Genomic DNA, 19,192 nt, shown 5'->3' on the forward strand with positions numbered 1-19,192 from the left:
TAGAGGGACAGAGAGTAGAGAGAGAGGTAGAGGGACAGAGAGTAGAGAGAGAGAGAGAGGTAGAGGGACAGAGAGTAGAGAGAGAGAGAGAGGTAGAGGGACAGAGAGTAGAGAGAGAGGTAGAGGAACAGAGAGTAGAGAGAGAGGTAGAGGGACAGAGAGTAGAGAGAGAGGTAGAGGGACAGAGAGTAGAGAGAGAAGTAGAGGAACAGAGAGTAGAGAGAGAGAGGTAGAGGGACAGAGAGTAGAGAGAGAAGTAGAGGAACAGAGAGTAGAGAGAGGTAGAGGGACAGAGAGTAGAGAGAGAGAGAGGTAGAGGGACAGAGAGTAGAGAGAGAGAGGTAGAGGGACAGAGAGTAGAGAGAGAGAGGGAGAGGGACAGAGAGTAGAGAGAGAGAGGTAGAGGGACAGAGAGTAGAGAGAGAGAGGTAGAGGGACAGAGAGTAGAGAGAGAGGTAGAGGGACAGAGAGTAGAGAGAGAAGTAGAGGAACAGAGAGTAGAGAGAGAGGTAGAGGGACAGAGAGTAGAGAGAGAGAGAGGTAGAGGGACAGAGAGTAGAGAGAGAGAGGTAGAGGGACAGAGAGTAGAGAGAGAGAGGTAGAGGGACAGAGAGTAGAGAGAGAGAGGTAGAGGGACAGAGAGTAGAGAGAGAGAGGTAGAGGGACAGAGAGTAGAGAGAGAGAGGTAGAGGGACAGAGAGTAGAGAGAGAGAGGTAGAGGGACAGAGAGTAGAGAGAGAGAGGTAGAGGGACAGAGAGTAGAGAGAGATGTAGAGGGACAGAGAGTAGAGAGAGAGGTAGAGGGACAGAGAGTAGAGAGAGAGGTAGAGGGACAGAGAGTAGAGAGAGAGGTAGAGGGACAGAGAGTAGAGAGAGAGGTAGAGGGACAGAGAGTAGAGAGAGAGAGGTAGAGGGACAGATAGTAGAGAGAGAGGTAGAGGGACAGAGTAGAGAGAGAGGTAGAGGAACAGAGAGTAGAGAGAGAGAGGTAGAGGGACAGAGTAGAGAGAGAGAGAGAGAGGTAGAGGGACAGAGAGTAGAGAGAGAGGTAGAGGGACAGAGAGTAGAGAGAGAGGTAGAGGGACAGAGAGTAGAGAGAGAGAGGTAGAGGGACAGATAGTAGAGAGAGAGGTAGAGGGACAGAGTAGAGAGAGAGGTAGAGGGACAGAGAGTAGAGAGAGAGGTAGAGGGACAGAGAGTAGAGAGAGAGGTAGAGGGACAGAGAGTAGAGAGAGAGAGGTAGAGGGACAGATAGTAGAGAGAGAGGTAGAGGGACAGAGTAGAGAGAGAGGTAGAGGGACAGAGAGTAGAGAGAGAGAGGTAGAGGGACAGAGAGTAGAGAGAGAGAGGTAGAGGGACAGAGAGTAGAGGTTCCTCTCTCCCAGTTTGACTTTCTCCTTCCATTACGTTCCCCTACTCTTCTCCTTCCTCTCCCCCATTCCTTTACATCCTTCCCTCTCTCCTCTCTTCCCCCTGTTCTCCACCTGCCTGGTGGCCCCCTGATCCCAATTACTCTCTATCTGGCTGGGCGTTGGAATGGTGAACATGCTCTGCTGTGTTTGGCCTGGCTGCCTGGGGGAACGGAACCCAGACTGTTGTTTTGTGTTGTGTAGAACCACTGCTGTGTTTTGTGTGTTGGGGTAAAAGTCGGCATAGGATAGACCTCCATAGATATAAGCATGCATCTGGTAATGAATAGATCCTACAATCAACCAATAATCTACTTTTATTACAATACCACAGCACTGCACATTACCCAATATTCAACCTTTCTGAACACAAGGATCCAATCAAACGGCCTATGAAATGAGCCATGTTATATATCACAGCACAACAGCTGTTGAATGACATACGACTGTAAACAGGAGAATATCACAACATGCAGTATTACAGCAACATCTGTCTTTATTCTCTTCTTCTGTGATCCGTAAAATAAAGGTATGACATTGGTGTCCAGTAGAAAAGCAGTGTAGACCTGCATGGTGGGGGTTCAGCTCAACCAGTACCAGTACCAGAGGAAGTGTAGACCTGCATGGTGGGGGTTCAGCTCAACCAGTACCAGTACCAGAGGAAGTGTAGACCTGCATGGTGGGGGTTCAGCTCAACCAGTACCAGTACCAGAGGAAGTGTAGACCTGCATGGTGGGGGTTCAGCACAACCAGTACCAGTACCAGAGGAAGTGTAGACCTGCATGGTGGGGGTTCAGCTCAACCAGTACCAGTACCAGTACCAGAGGAAGTGTAGACCTGCATGGTGGGGGTTCAGCTCAACCAGTACCAGTACCAGAGGAAGTGTAGACCTGCATGGTGGGGGTTCAGCTCAACCAGTACCAGTACCAGTACCAGAGGAAGTGTAGACCTGCATGGTGGGGGTTCAGCTCAACCAGTACCAGTACCAGTACCAGAGGAAGTGTAGACCTGCATGGTGGGGGTTCAGCTCAACCAGTACCAGAGGAAGTGTAGACCTGCATGGTGGGGGTTCAGCTCAACCAGTACCAGTACCAGTACCAGAGGAAGTGTAGACCTGCATGGTGGGGGTTCAGCTCAACCAGTACCAGTACCAGTACCAGAGGAAGTGTAGACCTGTGTATGTGTGTTGAGTGTGTCGTGAGTGTGTGTGTGTTACCATGTTGAGAGTGTGTCCTGAGTGTGTTACCATGGTGAGTGTGTGTCCTGAGTGTGTTACCATGGTGAGTGTGTGTCCTGAGTGTGTTACCATGGTGAGTGTGTGTCCTGAGCATGTTACCATGGTGAGTGTGTAATGGGTCAAGGAAGTGACAGGACACTTTGCTGGTCTCTCAGAGTCTCCTCCTCCTCGTCTGAATGACACTCGCTGGCTCCGAGTCTGCAATATCAAAGATACCAATCAGAGAGGGTGGAACATCAAAGATAACCAATCGGAGAGAGTGTAACATCAAAAGCACCAATCAGAGTGAGCGACAGATCAAAGGGGAGGACTTCCTGGAAGCTGTTGAAACAGCCTCGGTGGTCTGCCTCGGTGGACACCACAGCCATCTTGCCATGAATGAAACATGAACTTGGTCCCAGTTCCACAATATTCATATATACTGCTCTAAGCTCCTTCATGTTCACGTTCATACGTTAGTGTGATATTCACATATTTTGAAGTGTGTGTGTAATGACAGCTTTGCACACTCTTGGCATTCTCTCAACCAGCTTCACTTGGAATGCTTTTCCAACAGTCTTGAAGGAGGTCCCACATATGCTGAGCACTTGCTGGCTTCTTTTCCTTCACTCTGCATTCCAACTCATCCCAAACCATCTCAATTGGGTTGAGGTTGGGTGATTGTGGAGGCCAGGTCATCTGATGCAGCACTCCATCACTCTCCTTGGTCAAATAGCCCTTACACAGCCTGGAGGTGTGTTGGGTCAATGACCTGTTGAAAAACAAATGATAGTCCCAGTAAGCGCAAACCAGATGGGATGGCGTATTGCTGCAGAATGCTGTGGTAGCCATGCTGGTTAAGTGTGCCTTGAAATCTAAATAAATCACAGAGAGTGTCACCAGCAAAGCACCCTCACACTATCACACCTCCTCCTCCATGCTTCACGGTGGGAACTACACATGCGGAGTTTATCCGTTCACGTACTCTGTGTCTCACAAAGACACGGCGGTTGGAACCAAAAATCTCAAATTTGGACTCAACAGACCAAAGGACAGATTTCCACCGGTAAAATGTCCATTGCTCGGGTTTCTTGGCCCAAGCAAATCTCTTCTTCTTATTGGTGTCCATAAGTAGAGGTTTCTTAGCAGCAATTCCACAATGAAGGCCTGATTCACGCAGTCTCTTCTGAACAGTTGATGTTGACGTGTCTGTAACTTGAACTCTGTGAAGCATTTGTTTGGGCTGCAATTTTTGAGGCTGGTAACTCTAATGAACTTATCCTCTGCAGCAGAGGTAACTCTGGGTCTTCCTTTCCTGTGCTGGTCCTCATGAGAGCCAGCTTCATCATAGTGCTTGATGGTTTTTCCGACAACACTTGAAGAAACTTTAAAAGCTCTTGACATTTTCTGCATTGACTGACCTTCATGTCTTAAACTAATGATGGACTGTTGTTTCTCTTTGCTTATTTGAGTTGTTCTTGCCATAATATGGACTTGGTCTTTTACCAAATAGCGCTATCTTCTGTATACCAGCCCTGCCTTGTCACAACACAACTGATTGGCTCAAATGCAATAAGAAGGAAAGAAATTCCACACATTAACATTTAAGAAGGCACAGCTGTCAATTGAAATGCATTCCAGGTGACTACCTCATGAAGCTGGTTGAGAGAATGCCAAGAGTGTGCAAAGCAGTCATCAAGGCAAAGGGTGGCTACTTTGAAGAATCTCAAATATCAAATATATTTTGATTTGTTTAACACTTTTTGGGTTACTAGAATGATTCCATATGTGTTATTTCATAGTTTTGATTTGTTCACTATTATTAACCCTGGAATGAGTAGGTGTGGCCAAGCTTTTGACTGGTACTGTATATTAACGAATCGGCGAGGGCACTAGAACATTCTGCAGCACCCGACATCACCCTACTAGAATCTAAAGTCAAATGTCTACTGTTTGCTGATAATCTGGTGCCTCTGTCCTCAACCAAGGAGGGCCTACAGCAGAACCTAGATCTTCTGCACAGATTCTGTCAGACCTGGGCCCTGACAGTAAATTTCAGTAAGACCAAAATAATGGTGTTGCAAAAAAAGTCCAGTTGCCAGGACCACGAATACAAATTTAACACTGTTATCCTAGAGCACACAAAAAACTATACATACCTTGGCCTAAACATCAGCACCACAGGTAACTTCCACAAAGCTGTGAACAATCTGAGAGACAAGGCAAGAAGGGCCTTCGGCACCATCAAAAGGAACACAAAATTCAACATACCAATTAGGATCTGGCTAAAAATACTTCAATCAGTCATAATCCAGACAGTCATAATCAGTCAAAATCCAGAAAATAGATGTTAAATTCTACAACCACCTAAAAGGAAGTGATTCCCAGAATACCTGACCACTGTTACTGACCCTAAATGAAGGAAAGCTTTGACTATGTACAGACTCAGTGAGCATAGCCTTGCTATTGAGAAAGGCCGCCGTAGGCAGACCTGGCTCTCAAGAGAAGACAGGCTATGTGCACACTGCCCACAAAATGAGGTGGAAACTGAGCTGCACTTCCTGACCTCCTGCCCAATGTATGACCATATTAGAGACACATATTTCCCTCAGATTACACAGATATACAAAGAATTTGAAAACAAATCCAATTTTGATAAACTCACGTATCAATTAGGTGAAATACCAGTGTGCCATCACAGCAGCAAGATTTGTGACCTGTTGCCTCAAGAAAAGGTCAACCAGTGAAGAACAAACACAATTGTAAATACAACCCATATTTATGTTTATTTATTTTCCCTTTTGTACTTTATGAACTATTTGCACATCGTTACAACACTGTATATAGACATAATACGATATTTGTAATGTCTTTATTCTTTTGGAACTGTTGTGAGTGTAATGTTTACTGTTCATTTTTATTGTTTATTTCACTTTTGTTTATTATCTACTTCACTTGCTTTGGCAATGTTAACATATGTTTCCCATGCCAATAAAGACCCTTGAATTGAATTGAGAGACAGAGAGAGAGAAACAGAGAGAGAGACAGAGAGAGAGACAGACAGAGAGACAGAAGAGAGAGAGAGAGAGAGAGAGAGAGAGAGATAGAAGAGAGAGAGACAGAAGAGAGAGAGACAGAAGAGAGAAACAGAGACAGACAGAGAGAGAGAAACAGAGAGAGAGAGAGAGAGAGAGAGATGGTGGATAACTGGGGCCCAATGGAAAGAACAGGAAAGTGTGTGTGTGGCTGAGGGCTGTTTTAGGAGAACACAGTGTAGTGTGTCTTAATCATGTTATTACATATATACTCAGCATAGAGCCTAGAGCACAAATTACAACCTCTATTCACAGACATACACACACACACTCTCACACACACACTCTCACACACACTCTGTATGCTCTCGTTGGCTGGCCCTCACTACATATTCGTCGCCAAACCCACTGGCTCCAGGTCATCTAGAAGTCTTTGCTAGGTAAAGCCCCCCCTTATCTCAGCTTGCTGGTAACCATAGCAACACCCACCCATAGCACGCGCTCCAGCAGGTATATTTTACTGGTCATCCACAAAGCCAACACTTCCTTTGGTCGTCTTTCCTTCCAGTTCTCTGCTGCCAATGACTGGAACGAATTGCAAAAATCCCTGAAGCTGGAGACTAATATCTCCCTAACTAACTTTAAAAGATCAGCTATCAGAGCAGCTTACCAATCACTGCACCTGTACACAGCCCATCTGTAAACAGCCCATCCAACTACCTCATCCCCATATTGTTATTTATCTTTTTGCTCTTTTGCACCCCAGTATCTCTACTTGCACATCATCATCTGCACATCTATCACTCCAGTGTTAATGCTAAATTGTAATTATTTAGCCTCTAGGGCCTATTTATTGCCTTAATTCCCTACTCTTCTACATTTGCACACACTGTATATAGATTTGTCTATTGTGTTAGTGACTGTACGTTTGTTTATGTGTAACTCTGTGTTGTTGTTTTTCTCGAACTGCTTTGCTTTATCTTAACCAGGTCGCAGTTGTAAATGAGAACTTGTTTTCAACTGGCCTACCTGGTTAAATAAAGGTGAAATAAAAAATTAAATAAAACACACAAACTCACACACATAAAAATATTTCTTATTCTGGAAGAACCTAAAAACATAGAAGTATCCATACACACAGACACACACACACACACACACACACAGACACACACACACACACACACAGACAGACACACACACACACACACACACACACACACACACACACACACATACACACACAGAGACACACACACACACACACACACACACACAATAGTGGTGAGGGGAGGAGAGGCTCACGCTGATCATGCTGGCGATGCTAAAGCCTTTCTGAACGCTGACGTTCTATTACACACTTAATGTGACCAACGGAATGAGGGATAGAGAGGACAAAAGAGAGGGATTACACACTTCATCTAACAACAGGATGGAGGGAGAGAGAGAGAGAGGGATGAACACGAGCCATCCACATGCTAAGCCCTCTTCCTGACACACAAAGACAACCAACCATAGCAATTCCATCACACAAACGCTAAACAGACAACAACAACAAAACACACTCAACGAAAAAGCAACACACACATAAACACTGTTAATGCTGTTCTGTATATGAGTACACTAAAACACATAAACACTGTTAATGCTGTTCTGTATACGAGTACACTAAAACACATAAACACTGTTAATGCTGTTCTGTATACGAGTACACTAAAACACATAAACACTGTTAATGCTGTTCTGTATACGAGTACACTAAAACACATAAACACTGTTAATGCTGTTCTGTATACGAGTACACTAAAACACATAAACACTGTTAATGCTGTTCTGTATACGAGTACACTAAAACACATAAACACTGTTAATGCTGTTCTGTATATGAGTACACTAAAACACATAAACACTGTTAATGCTGTTCTGTATATGAGTACACTAAAACACATAAACACTGTTAATGCTGTTCTGTATGAGTACACTAAAACACATAAACACTGTTAATGCTGTTCTGTATATGAGTACACTAAAACACATAAACACTGTTAATGCTGTTCTGTATATGAGTACACTAAAACACATAAACACTGTTAATGCTGTTCTGTATATGAGTACACTAAAACACATAAACACTGTTAATGCTGTTCTGTATATGAGTACACTAAAACACATAAACACTGTTAATGCTGTTCTGTATACGAGTACACTAAAACACATAAACACTGTTAATGCTGTTCTGTATACGAGTACACTAAAACACATAAACACTGTTAATGCTGTTCTGTATACGAGTACACTAAAACACATAAACACTGTTAATGCTGTTCTGTATACGAGTACACTAAAACACATAAACACTGTTAATGCTGTTCTGTATACGAGTACACTAAAACACATAAACACTCTCAATGCTGTTCTGTATACGAGTACACTAAAACACATAAACACTCTCAATGCTGTTCTGTATACGAGTACACTAAAACACATAAACACTGTTAATGCTGTTCTGTATACGAGTACACTAAAACACATAAACACTGTTAATGCTGTTCTGTATACGAGTACACTAAAACACATAAACACTGTTAATGCTGTTCTGTATATGAGTACACTAAAACACATAAACACTGTTAATGCTGTTCTGTATATGAGTACACTAAAACACATAAACACTGTTAATGCTGTTCTGTATATGAGTACACTAAAACACATAAACACTGTTAATGCTGTTCTGTATATGAGTACACTAAAACACATAAACACTGTTAATGCTGTTCTGTATATGAGTACACTAAAACACATAAACACTGTTAATGCTGTTCTGTATATGAGTACACTAAAACACATAAACACTGTTAATGCTGTTCTGTATATGAGTACACTAAAACACATAAACACTGTTAATGCTGTTCTGTATACGAGTACACTAAAACACATAAACACTGTTAATGCTGTTCTGTATACGAGTACACTAAAACACATAAACACTGTTAATGCTGTTCTGTATACGAGTACACTAAAACACATAAACACTGTTAATGCTGTTCTGTATACGAGTACACTAAAACACATAAACACTCTCAATGCTGTTCTGTATACGAGTACACTAAAACACATAAACACTCTCAATGCTGTTCTGTATACGAGTACACTAAAACACATAAACACTCTCAATGCTGTTCTGTATACGAGTACACTAAAACACATAAACACTGTTAATGCTGTTCTGTATACGAGTACACTAAAACACATAAACACTGTTAATGCTGTTCTGTATACGAGTACACTAAAACACATAAACACTGTTAATGCTGTTCTGTATATGAGTACACTAAAACACATAAACACTGTTAATGCTGTTCTGTATATGAGTACACTAAAACACATAAACACTGTTAATGCTGTTCTGTATATGAGTACACTAAAACACATAAACACTGTTAATGCTGTTCTGTATATGAGTACACTAAAACACATAAACACTGTTAATGCTGTTCTGTATATGAGTACACTAAAACACATAAACACTGTTAATGCTGTTCTGTATATGAGTACACTAAAACACATAAACACTGTTAATGCTGTTCTGTATATGAGTACACTAAAACACATAAACACTGTTAATGCTGTTCTGTATATGAGTACACTAAAACACATAAACACTGTTAATGCTGTTCTGTATATGAGTACACTAAAACACATAAACACTGTTAATGCTGTTCTGTATATGAGTACACTAAAACACATAAACACTGTTAATGCTGTTCTGTATATGAGTACACTAAAACACATAAACACTGTTAATGCTGTTCTGTATATGAGTACACTAAAACACATAAACACTGTTAATGCTGTTCTGTATATGAGTACACTAAAACACATAAACACTGTTAATGCTGTTCTGTATATGAGTACACTAAAACACATAAACACTGTTAATGCTGTTCTGTATATGAGTACACTAAAACACATAAACACTGTTAATGCTGTTCTGTATACGAGTACACTAAAACACATAAACACTGTTAATGCTGTTCTGTATACGAGTACACTAAAACACATAAACACTGTTAATGCTGTTCTGTATACGAGTACACTAAAACACATAAACACTGTTAATGCTGTTCTGTATACGAGTACACTAAAACACATAAACACTGTTAATGCTGTTCTGTATACGAGTACACTAAAACACATAAACACTCTCAATGCTGTTCTGTATACGAGTACACTAAAACACATAAACACTCTCAATGCTGTTCTGTATACGAGTACACTAAAACACATAAACACTGTTAATGCTGTTCTGTATACGAGTACACTAAAACACATAAACACTGTTAATGCTGTTCTGTATACGAGTACACTAAAACACATAAACACTGTTAATGCTGTTCTGTATACGAGTACACTAAAACACATAAACACTGTTAATGCTGTTCTGTATATGAGTACACTAAAACACATAAACACTGTTAATGCTGTTCTGTATATGAGTACACTAAAACACATAAACACTGTTAATGCTGTTCTGTATATGAGTACACTAAAACACATAAACACTGTTAATGCTGTTCTGTATATGAGTACACTAAAACACATAAACACTGTTAATGCTGTTCTGTATATGAGTACACTAAAACACATAAACACTGTTAATGCTGTTCTGTATATGAGTACACTAAAACACATAAACACTGTTAATGCTGTTCTGTATATGAGTACACTAAAACACATAAACACTGTTAATGCTGTTCTGTATATGAGTACACTAAAACACATAAACACTGTTAATGCTGTTCTGTATATGAGTACACTAAAACACATAAACACTGTTAATGCTGTTCTGTATATGAGTACACTAAAACACATAAACACTGTTAATGCTGTTCTGTATATGAGTACACTAAAACACATAAACACTGTTAATGCTGTTCTGTATATGAGTACACTAAAACACATAAACACTGTTAATGCTGTTCTGTATATGAGTACACTAAAACACATAAACACTGTTAATGCTGTTCTGTATATGAGTACACTAAAACACATAAACACTGTTAATGCTGTTCTGTATATGAGTACACTAAAACACATAAACACTGTTAATGCTGTTCTGTATATGAGTACACTAAAACACATAAACACTGTTAATGCTGTTCTGTATATGAGTACACTAAAACACATAAACACTGTTAATGCTGTTCTGTATATGAGTACACTAAAACACATAAACACTGTTAATGCTGTTCTGTATATGAGTACACTAAAACACATAAACACTGTTAATGCTGTTCTGTATATGAGTACACTAAAACACATAAACACTGTTAATGCTGTTCTGTATATGAGTACACTAAAACACATAAACACTGTTAATGCTGTTCTGTATATGAGTACACTAAAACACATAAACACTGTTAATGCTGTTCTGTATATGAGTACACTAAAACACATAAACACTGTTAATGCTGTTCTGTATATGAGTACACTAAAACACATAAACACTGTTAATGCTGTTCTGTATATGAGTACACTAAAACACATAAACACTGTTAATGCTGTTCTGTATATGAGTACACTAAAACACATAAACACTGTTAATGCTGTTCTGTATATGAGTACACTAAAACACATAAACACTGTTAATGCTGTTCTGTATATGAGTACACTAAAACACATAAACACTGTTAATGCTGTTCTGTATATGAGTACACTAAAACACATAAACACTGTTAATGCTGTTCTGTATATGAGTACACTAAAACACATAAACACTGTTAATGCTGTTCTGTATACGAGTACACTAAAACACATAAACACTGTTAATGCTGTTCTGTATACGAGTACACTAAAACACATAAACACTGTTAATGCTGTTCTGTATACGAGTACACTAAAACACATAAACACTGTTAATGCTGTTCTGTATACGAGTACACTAAAACACATAAACACTGTTAATGCTGTTCTGTATACGAGTACACTAAAACACATAAACACTCTCAATGCTGTTCTGTATACGAGTACACTAAAACACATAAACACTCTCAATGCTGTTCTGTATACGAGTACACTAAAACACATAAACACTGTTAATGCTGTTCTGTATACGAGTACACTAAAACACATAAACACTGTTAATGCTGTTCTGTATACGAGTACACTAAAACACATAAACACTGTTAATGCTGTTCTGTATATGAGTACACTAAAACACATAAACACTGTTAATGCTGTTCTGTATATGAGTACACTAAAACACATAAACACTGTTAATGCTGTTCTGTATATGAGTACACTAAAACACATAAACACTGTTAATGCTGTTCTGTATATGAGTACACTAAAACACATAAACACTGTTAATGCTGTTCTGTATATGAGTACACTAAAACACATAAACACTGTTAATGCTGTTCTGTATATGAGTACACTAAAACACATAAACACTGTTAATGCTGTTCTGTATATGAGTACACTAAAACACATAAACACTGTTAATGCTGTTCTGTATATGAGTACACTAAAACACATAAACACTGTTAATGCTGTTCTGTATATGAGTACACTAAAACACATAAACACTGTTAATGCTGTTCTGTATATGAGTACACTAAAACACATAAACACTGTTAATGCTGTTCTGTATATGAGTACACTAAAACACATAAACACTGTTAATGCTGTTCTGTATATGAGTACACTAAAACACATAAACACTGTTAATGCTGTTCTGTATATGAGTACACTAAAACACATAAACACTGTTAATGCTGTTCTGTATATGAGTACACTAAAACACATAAACACTGTTAATGCTGTTCTGTATATGAGTACACTAAAACACATAAACACTGTTAATGCTGTTCTGTATATGAGTACACTAAAACACATAAACACTGTTAATGCTGTTCTGTATATGAGTACACTAAAACACATAAACACTGTTAATGCTGTTCTGTATACGAGTACACTAAAACACATAAACACTGTTAATGCTGTTCTGTATACGAGTACACTAAAACACATAAACACTGTTAATGCTGTTCTGTATACGAGTACACTAAAACACATAAACACTGTTAATGCTGTTCTGTATACGAGTACACTAAAACACATAAACACTCTCAATGCTGTTCTGTATACGAGTACACTAAAACACATAAACACTCTCAATGCTGTTCTGTATACGAGTACACTAAAACACATAAACACTGTTAATGCTGTTCTGTATATGAGTACACTAAAACACATAAACACTGTTAATGCTGTTCTGTATATGAGTACACTAAAACACATAAACACTGTTAATGCTGTTCTGTATATGAGTACACTAAAACACATAAACACTGTTAATGCTGTTCTGTATATGAGTACACTAAAACACATAAACACTGTTAATGCTGTTCTGTATATGAGTACACTAAAACACATAAACACTGTTAATGCTGTTCTGTATATGAGTACACTAAAACACATAAACACTGTTAATGCTGTTCTGTATATGAGTACACTAAAACACATAAACACTGTTAATGCTGTTCTGTATATGAGTACACTAAAACACATAAACACTGTTAATGCTGTTCTGTATATGAGTACACTAAAACACATAAACACTGTTAATGCTGTTCTGTATATGAGTACACTAAAACACATAAACACTGTTAATGCTGTTCTGTATATGAGTACACTAAAACACATAAACACTGTTAATGCTGTTCTGTATACGAGTACACTAAAACACATAAACACTGTTAATGCTGTTCTGTATACGAGTACACTAAAACACATAAACACTGTTAATGCTGTTCTGTATACGAGTACACTAAAACACATAAACACTGTTAATGCTGTTCTGTATACGAGTACACTAAAACACATAAACACTCTCAATGCTGTTCTGTATACGAGTACACTAAAACACATAAACACTCTCAATGCTGTTCTGTATACGAGTACACTAAAACACATAAACACTGTTAATGCTGTTCTGTATACGAGTACACTAAAACACATAAACACTGTTAATGCTGTTCTGTATACGAGTACACTAAAACACATAAACACTGTTAATGCTGTTCTGTATACGAGTACACTAAAACACATAAACACTGTTAATGCTGTTCTGTATATGAGTACACTAAAACACATAAACACTGTTAATGCTGTTCTGTATATGAGTACACTAAAACACATAAACACTGTTAATGCTGTTCTGTATATGAGTACACTAAAACACATAAACACTGTTAATGCTGTTCTGTATATGAGTACACTAAAACACATAAACACTGTTAATGCTGTTCTGTATATGAGTACACTAAAACACATAAACACTGTTAATGCTGTTCTGTATATGAGTACACTAAAACACATAAACACTGTTAATGCTGTTCTGTATATGAGTACACTAAAACACATAAACACTGTTAATGCTGTTCTGTATATGAGTACACTAAAACACATAAACACTGTTAATGCTGTTCTGTATATGAGTACACTAAAACACATAAACACTGTTAATGCTGTTCTGTATATGAGTACACTAAAACACATAAACACTGTTAATGCTGTTCTGTATATGAGTACACTAAAACACATAAACACTGTTAATGCTGTTCTGTATATGAGTACACTAAAACACATAAACACTGTTAATGCTGTTCTGTATATGAGTACACTAAAACACATAAACACTGTTAATGCTGTTCTGTATATGAGTACACTAAAGCACTGGGTTGATGACTCAGTGGTCAGACAGCAGAATATGGCTTTAAGAGAAGGAATGTACAGACTGACCTATGTTTTGATCTTGGCCATAAACATGCTGCTCACAGGCCCATGAACAAACACACACACACACACACACACACACACACACACACACACACACACACACACACACACACACACACACACACACACACACACACACACACACACACACACACACACACACAAATGCACCTACACACAGTAAGTAATGGCTGGGGCAGGGGAGGGGCAGTGTGTATGCCTGTGTCTGTTTGTTGTTTAATGATTCAGCAGGCAGAATGCTAACGAGGCACCATCTCTAACGAGCTGCAGCTAATGAGTGTCTGGTCCCCATGGAAACGAATATACAGTATATACCCACCGAAGGGAGCCCCGCCTCCTGACACGCCCCTCTGTTTCAGCTCCGCCCCCCGTAGAGGGGGACACCTGGGACAGATCTGAATCTGGGAGACATTATGTCACAACACAGACAATATCATCATCACCATCATCATCATCATCAAAAACAAACTAAACTAATTCACACTGAAACATACATCTGGGAGAGACATGATGAGAGTAACAACATCCTACCACTATTATCACTATCCTCCAGGCTGGTCAGTGTGTGTGTGTGTGTGTGTGTGTGTGTGTGTGTGTTCAAGTGGACACGGACTGACAGGTAAACTGGGCCAGTCACTGGGTCAGTCCGTCTCCTCCTGAGCTCTACTCCAGTCACTGGCTCAGTTTACCTGTCAGTCCGTGTCCACCTGAGCTCTACTCCAGTAGAATATTTAATGTGTGTGTGTTTGTGTGTACCTGCAGCCATCAATCTGAACTCCTCCACCAGGATGCTGAGAGCCTGTGTGTCTACGTCCTGCTCCAGGTCAGGGTCCTCACAGCCGGTCTGGTCCACTAGACAGATGTCCAGGATCTCCTTAGCCGCCCGAGACAGAGGACGGGACACGGGATGGGACATGGTGCCAGAGACAGGGCGAAACACAGCACTGGTAGGACGGGAGGACAGCCTTGGAGTAGATCTACCTGAAAGACCAGTAAAACAGACAGACAGACAGACAGACAGACAGACAGACAGACAGACAGACAGACAGACAGACAGACAGACAGACAGACAGACAGACAGACAGACAGACAGACAGACAGACAGACAGACAGACAGTGTGATCAGCACAAAACCAAATAACCATGAAGTAGTAGAGAACGTAAGTAGAGGTGGGAGGGAGGAAAAGAAAGGAGAAGAGGGATGAAGAGATATAGAGAGAGAGATAATGAGAGAATGCAGGAGAAAGCAAGTGAGACAGAATGAGAGAGGGAGAGAAAGAGGATAGAAGTCTATAGAATAACTGGTGTTTTATCTCTCTACTGCAGTGTCTATATAATCACTGGTGTTTTATCTCTCTACTACAGTGTCTATATAATCACTGGTCTTTTATCTCTCTACTGCAGTGTCTATATAATCACTGGTGTTTTATCTCTCTACTACAGTGTCTATATAATCACTGGTGTTTTATCTCTCTCTACTGCAGTGTCTATATAATCACTGGTGTTTTATCTCTCTCTACTACAGTGTCTATATAATCACTGGTGTTTTATCTCTCTACTGCAGTGTCTATATAATCACTGGTGTTTTATCTCTCTACTACAGTGTCTATATAATCACTGGTGTTTTATCTCTCTCTACTGCAGTGTCTATATAATCACTGGTGTTTTATCTCTCTCTACTGCAGTGTCTATATAATCACTGGTGTTTTATCTCTCTCTACTACAGTCTATATAATCACTGGTGTTTTATCTCTCTCTACTGCAGTGTCTATATAATCACTGGTATTTTATCTCTCTACTACAGTGTCTATATAATCACTGGTGTTTTATCTCTCTACTGCAGTGTCTATATATTCACTGGTGTTTTATCTCTCTCTACTACAGTGTCTATATAATCACTGGTATTTTATCTCTCTCTACTACAGTGTCTATATATTCACTGGTGTTTTATCTCTCTCTACTACAGTGTCTATATAATCACTGGTGTTTTATCTCTCTCTACTGCAGTGTCTATATAATCACTGGTGTTTTATCTCTCTCTACTACAGTGTCTATATAATCATTGGTGTTTTATCTCTCTCTACTGCAGTGTCTATATAATCATTGGTGTTTTATCTCTCTCTACTGCAGTGTCTATATAATCATTGGTGTTTTATCTCTCTCTACTGCAGTGTCTATATAATCATTGGTGTTTTATCTCTCTCTACTGCAGTGTCTATATAATCATTGGTGTTTTATCTCTCTCTACTGCAGTGTCTATATATTCACTGGTGTTTTATCTCTCTCTACTGCAGTGCCTATATAATCACTGGTATTTTATCTCTCTACTGCAGGGAGTCACATCACACTGAATCAGATAGAACATCCACCTGCCCATCGTAAGTTACAGCCCTGGCGCCCTTAGAAAGGGGGTGTGTGTGTGTGTGTGTGTGAGTTTGTGTGTGAGTCACTCTGCTGCACGCTGCTCTGCGCTGCTTCTCCAGTCTCAGCTGCAGCGTTAAAAGTATTTTACTCCAAATTCACTCCCTCCTTCTCTCTCTATCATCTGTCAGTAGGAGTTTCACACTCACCACATCACACCACATGCCTTACTGCAGCAGATACAGAACACAGAGGCACACAGACATACTATGAGATAAACAAACACAGGACACAGAGATACAGGGACAGAGTAAAGCCATCCTGGGTCATACATTTCTTGTCGTGATGTGTGTTTTGTCCTATTTATATATTTTTTAATCCCAGCCCCCGTCCCCGCAGGAGGCCTTTTGGTAGGCTGTCGTTGTAAATAAGAATTTGTTTTTAACTGACTTGCCAAGTTAAATAAAGGTTAAATAATACAAATAAATAAAATAGAAAAATGCTGGGTCATCCTGATTCATACTGGACATGATAAACAGACTATAGCCATCCTGGGTCTTACTGGGTATGATAAACAGACTATAGCCATCCTGGGTCTTACTGGGTCATACTGGGTATGATGAACAGACTATAGCCATCCTGGGTCTTACTGGGTATGATAAACAGACTATAGCCATCCTGGGTCTTACTGGGTATGATAAACAGACTATAGCCATCCTGGGTCTTACTGGGTCATACTGGGTATGATGAACAGACTATAGCCATCCTGGGTCTTACTGGGTATGATAAACAGACTATAGCCATCCTGGGTCTTACTGGGTCATACTGGGTATGATGAACAGAGTAGAGCCATCCTGGGTCTTACTGGGTCATACTGGGTATGATGAACAGAGTAGAGCCATCCTGGGTCTTACTGGGTCATACTGGGTATGATGAACAGAGTAGAGCCATCCTGGGTCTTACTGGGTCATACTGGGTATGATGAACAGAGTAGAGCCATCCTGGGTCTTACTGGGTCATACTGGGTATGATGAACAGACTATAGCCATCCTGGGTCTTACTGGGTCATACTGGGTATGATGAACAGAGTAGAGCCATCCTGGGTCTTACTGGGTCATACTGGGTATGATAAACAGACTATAGCCATCCTGGGTCTTACTGGGTCATACTGGGTATGATGAACAGAGTAGAGCCATCCTGGGTCTTACTGGGTCATACTGGGTATGATGAACAGAGTAGAGCCATCCTGGGTCTTACTGGGTCATACTGGGTATGATGAACAGAGTAGAGCCATCCTGGGTCTTACTGGGTCATACTGGGTATGATGAACAGAGTAGAGCCATCCTGGGTCTTACTGGGTCATACTGGGTATGATGAACAGACTATAGCCATCCTGGGTCTTACTGGGTCATACTGGGTATGATGAACAGACTATAGCCATCCTGGGTCTTACTGGGTCATACTGGGTATGATGAACAGAGTAGAGCCATCCTGGGTCTTACTGGGTCATACTGGGTATGATGAACAGAGTAGAGCCATCCTGGGTCTTACTGGGTCATACTGGGTATGATGAACAGAGTAGAGCCATCCTGGGTCTTACTGGGTCATACTGGGTATGATGAACAGACTATAGCCATCCTGGGTCTTACTGGGTCATACTGGGTATGATGAACAGAGTAGAGCCATCCTGGGTCTTACTGGGTCTTACTGGGTCATACTGGGTATGATGAACAGAGTAGAGCCATCATGGGTCTTACTGGGTCATACTGGGTATGATGAACAGAGTAGAGCCATCCTGGGTCTTACTGGGTCATACTGGGTATGATGAACAGAGTAGAGCCATCCTGGGTCTTACTGGGTCATACTGGGTATGATGAACAGAGTAGAGCCATCCTGGGTCTTACTGGGTCATACTGGGTATGATGAACAGAGTAGAGCCATCCTGGGTCTTACTGGGTCATACTGGGTATGATGAACAGACTATAGCCATCCTGGGTCTTACTGGGTCACACTGGGTATGATGAACAGAGTAGAGCCATCCTGGGTCTTACTGGGTCATACTGGGTATGATGAACAGAGTAGAGCCATCCTGGGTCTTACTGGGTCATACTGGGTATGATGAACAGAGTAGAGCCATCCTGGGTCTTACTGGGTCATACTGGGTATGATGAACAGAGTAGAGCCATCCTGGGTCTTACTGGGTCATACTGGGTATGATGAACAGACTATAGCCATCCTGGGTCTTACTGGGTCATACTGGGTATGATGAACAGAGTAGAGCCATCCTGGGTCTTACTGGGTCATACTGGGTATGATGAACAGAGTAGAGCCATCCTGGGTCTTACTGG

At 40.4% G+C, this 19,192-nt stretch overlaps 1 protein-coding gene across 1 annotated transcript in view; it reads right to left on the reverse strand.

Moving 5' to 3' along the window:
- Positions 1–1,710: 1,710 nt before the first annotated feature.
- Positions 1,711–19,192, reverse strand: part of LOC106609394 (uncharacterized) — a 41,240-nt gene continuing 23,758 nt past the window's right edge. Inside the window, exons 5-7 of the mRNA XM_082956466.1 lie at positions 15,240–15,464; positions 14,803–14,884; positions 1,711–2,844 (exon numbers count right to left, since the gene is read on the reverse strand). Coding sequence (XP_082812592.1) covers positions 2,766–2,844; positions 14,803–14,884; positions 15,240–15,464 — 386 coding nt within the window. The 3' untranslated portion in view covers positions 1,711–2,765. The remainder of the gene's footprint in view (positions 2,845–14,802; positions 14,885–15,239; positions 15,465–19,192) is intronic.

This window comes from Salmo salar, chromosome 09 (assembly GCF_965601325.2).
Source record: "Salmo salar chromosome 09, fSalSal1, whole genome shotgun sequence".
NCBI classification, from domain to species: domain Eukaryota; kingdom Metazoa; phylum Chordata; class Actinopteri; order Salmoniformes; family Salmonidae; genus Salmo; species Salmo salar.